The following is a 2,925-nucleotide window of genomic DNA, read 5'->3' as shown; positions in this document are numbered from 1 at the left end:
CTGAAATGCTGGGCTCTGAGTTTCCTTCACAATCATACTACATCACGGTTATACCTCCAGTTGTCTATAAGACAGCTTTTTATACACACCCAACTAGGCAGCTGTTGGACAGGAACAGTGAATGAGGCCCTGGTTGTAGAGGAACATGCGGCCACATTGAGGACATGAGATAGTACGGAAAATAAGGACGTTTGGCTGCCTAAAGTCCTTCAGTATTGCTGTGAGCTCAGCACAGAGTTGGGAACATCTCCCTGGGTGGATGGCACCCTGGGCATCATAGCTCTCCAGAGGGGCAGGGTACAGTTCTCTGCTCAACTGACTCAGCCTGGCAGTGTGAAGCAGCAGGTCCTTCAAGACTGACATGGAGATGCGGTTCCCGAAAAAGCACAAGATCCTGAGCTGGGAGCAGCAGCTCAGGGCAGGCAGGATGGCTTGGAGCTGGGAGTCTGTGATCTCACAGGCTTCCAAGTCCAGGCTCTTCAGGGTGGCTGCAACCATCTCCAGAAGAATTTGGAGGGGCACCGGACTGAAATTGGTCAGTTTGATGCCCCTTAGATCCAGGTGTCTGAGCTGGCTGGTGTTTGGGAATTGGGAGAGATAATTCCAGTCGGAATCTGAGAGCGGGCAGTTGGTTATTGAGAGGGCCTCCAGGGGGGTCTTCAGGTGCCTAAGGAGAAACAAGGCAGTTAGTTCTGAGGGAGAAAATGAATTGGCCCAAACCCAATGTCACCATGGCCATCTGAACCTGGTTGACATTTTGCAGAATCTGCCCATTCAGGTCACTGCATTTTAGTCTGAGCCTTTTATCACCACTTTTGTGACTAGGTGGATCCACCATCTCTAAGAACCCCATCCTCAATAACAAGCAGAAAGCCACATCTCTGATCAGAGGAGGTCAAGGGCAGTCATGTATGAAGGACAAATCCAGGCATGATATGACAAAACCTACTGGGTTTAACCCCCACAGAGTTCACAGCCTGCACCCTCAGCAAGGCCTCCATCCCTGCTCCTCACCCTAGACTGCAGAATCACTACCTGGAGCTCAGAACAGCCTTCCTTACATGAGCATTAGAGGTGGGTCTCTGTGCTACCAGCTGGAGAGCACAGAGCTTCCCAGTTGGGGGTACAGGTGTAGGGACTTCCCCTCCTTCACTGCCCTCTCCTCTACCCTGCTTTGCACCCCTGTTGCTAGACAGGCCTCTCAGGAAAGGAAACTCAACCAACCTCACTAAATCCTGTCCCCATCAGCTGGTTTCCCAGCATGGTGGCACCTCCCAGATCATGGACCCTGGTTTAGCCCTTTGCTCTAACACAGGTTAGAAGATGGAGCTTCAGGATACAACAGGAACAGATGATGGGTTATTTACCTTCCAGTGCCTTGTTCACCATGAGAGTGTCAGTGACTGGCACACAGTAGGTGCCCTTTCAGATTTCCTGTAAGTGATCTGTAGAGGATGCTCACCCTCCTTACTCACCTCAGCACCTGCTCCAGGTGGCCCTCGAGGAGGAGGACAGCATCCACACAGAACTTCTGCAGGCAGTCCATCCTGAGGAACTGTGAGGTAAGCTTTGCGAGCAGCCACTTCTGCTCCTCTGGGGAGGTGTGGGCAGGCACGCGGACCTGGGAGACAAGCAGCTTCCTCAGGTTCCTCATCTGGCCCAAGAAAGGAGCATAAGCAGCCAAGGTGGAGGGCACCCAGGTGCAGTGCACTTCCACCTTCTGGACAGAGTCCAGCTGCAGCAGTCTCAGGACCTTCCTGGTGTGGTGGGTGGGTTTCCCAAAGATCTTCAGCCTATTGCAACACAGGTGCAGCCTGTCCCTTCTCTGTATGACCCACAGGAATAAGTGAGTCAGGAATTCATCCATGGGCCCTTCTGTGAGGCACAAGTCTATGAATATCTTCAAGGGCAGCTTAGCTGCCATTGCTGGACCAAGTTTCAATGTTCGATTCTTCTTAATGTCCTCTGGTGAGCAGGCATCGACCACGGCTCCAGACCACGTCCTCCAGAAGTTCCGTGGAGCCCTCCGCAAATCCAGCACCTGCAGTTTCCTCCTCCTGCGTGGATGACAGCAGAGTCTCAGCCCTGAGGCCCCCTCAGCTGCTGCCCACTGCTCCACCTCTTCCTTCTGTCTCACTTTTCTCCACCCACTTCCCTCCAATCCAGCCTGGTTCCCCACTTGTACAGACTGAGGCAGGGGCAGGTACAGCCTCCTTCAGGGGTCAGCACAGCTGCCACAAGCACCTCCACATCTGGAAGCCTTTCCCAGATGGGGCTCAGCATGGCCAAGGCCTCTCCACCCCTCCTTGCTGGCAGCACAGGAAGCCTGTGGAGCACACTTCAGCACCCACTCTCCCTGCCTATACCCATCCCTTCCCAGGCACGGAGGGTGCTCCCTTCCAGGCCACCTGGGTCCTCCTCACCTGGGGCGATCCTGCTGGCCAAGCAGCATGTCCAGCCCATCCAGGGCCACTTGGAGCATCTCCAGCTGTGGCTTCCTCATCAGGGCCCCCAGGGGCAGGCAGGTGAAGGGCCAGGTCTGCACCATTTTCTTCAGGACCTCAGTGTGTCCCCTGCTGAAGGCCTCCACAAAGAGTGGTGGGAAGAGCTCTATGGGCAGGTCCTCCAGATCCAGGATGGCCCTGGACTTGTCACTCAGCAGGCTGCGCCCTGCCAGCTCCAGCAGCGTGGGTGGGGACTGGATGCTCATCCTGACGAGTCTGAAAGAAGAAGGATCCCGGATAATGGACCAGAGAAAAGGTCACTATCCCATCCATTGCCAGCCAGTGGGAAGGGGGTACTGGAGAGTCCAAAAACTCACCCCATCCTTAAAAGGGAAAACCTTTGCTTATTTCTTTGTCCTTATAAAATGGAAATTGGAATGTCATGTGACTTAATGCAGTAGAATGCTCTGTTTCAATAACT

The 2,925-nt window shown here is 54.0% G+C and overlaps 1 protein-coding gene across 1 annotated transcript; it reads right to left on the bottom strand.

Annotated features, from left to right (window-relative positions):
• Positions 1 to 266: 266 nt before the first annotated feature.
• Positions 267 to 2,710, bottom strand: LOC124103343 (PRAME family member 20-like; the record flags this gene model as incomplete). The annotated part of the gene is made up of 3 exons (XM_046459920.1): positions 2,424 to 2,710; positions 1,476 to 2,057; positions 267 to 667 (listed from the first exon to the last, which is right to left on the bottom strand). Coding segments are annotated over exons 1-3 (1,270 nt in total), but the record flags the coding sequence as incomplete, so codon positions are not given.
• Positions 2,711 to 2,925: the final 215 nt, after the last annotated feature.

This window comes from Marmota monax, unplaced genomic scaffold (genome assembly GCF_021218885.2).
Source record: "Marmota monax isolate L192 unplaced genomic scaffold, Marmota_monax_Labrador192_F-V1.1 WCK01_AAM20220418_F8-fsc02829, whole genome shotgun sequence".
NCBI classification, from domain to species: Eukaryota; Metazoa; Chordata; class Mammalia; order Rodentia; family Sciuridae; genus Marmota; species Marmota monax.
This window is presented reverse-complemented; position numbering and strand designations above follow the sequence as displayed.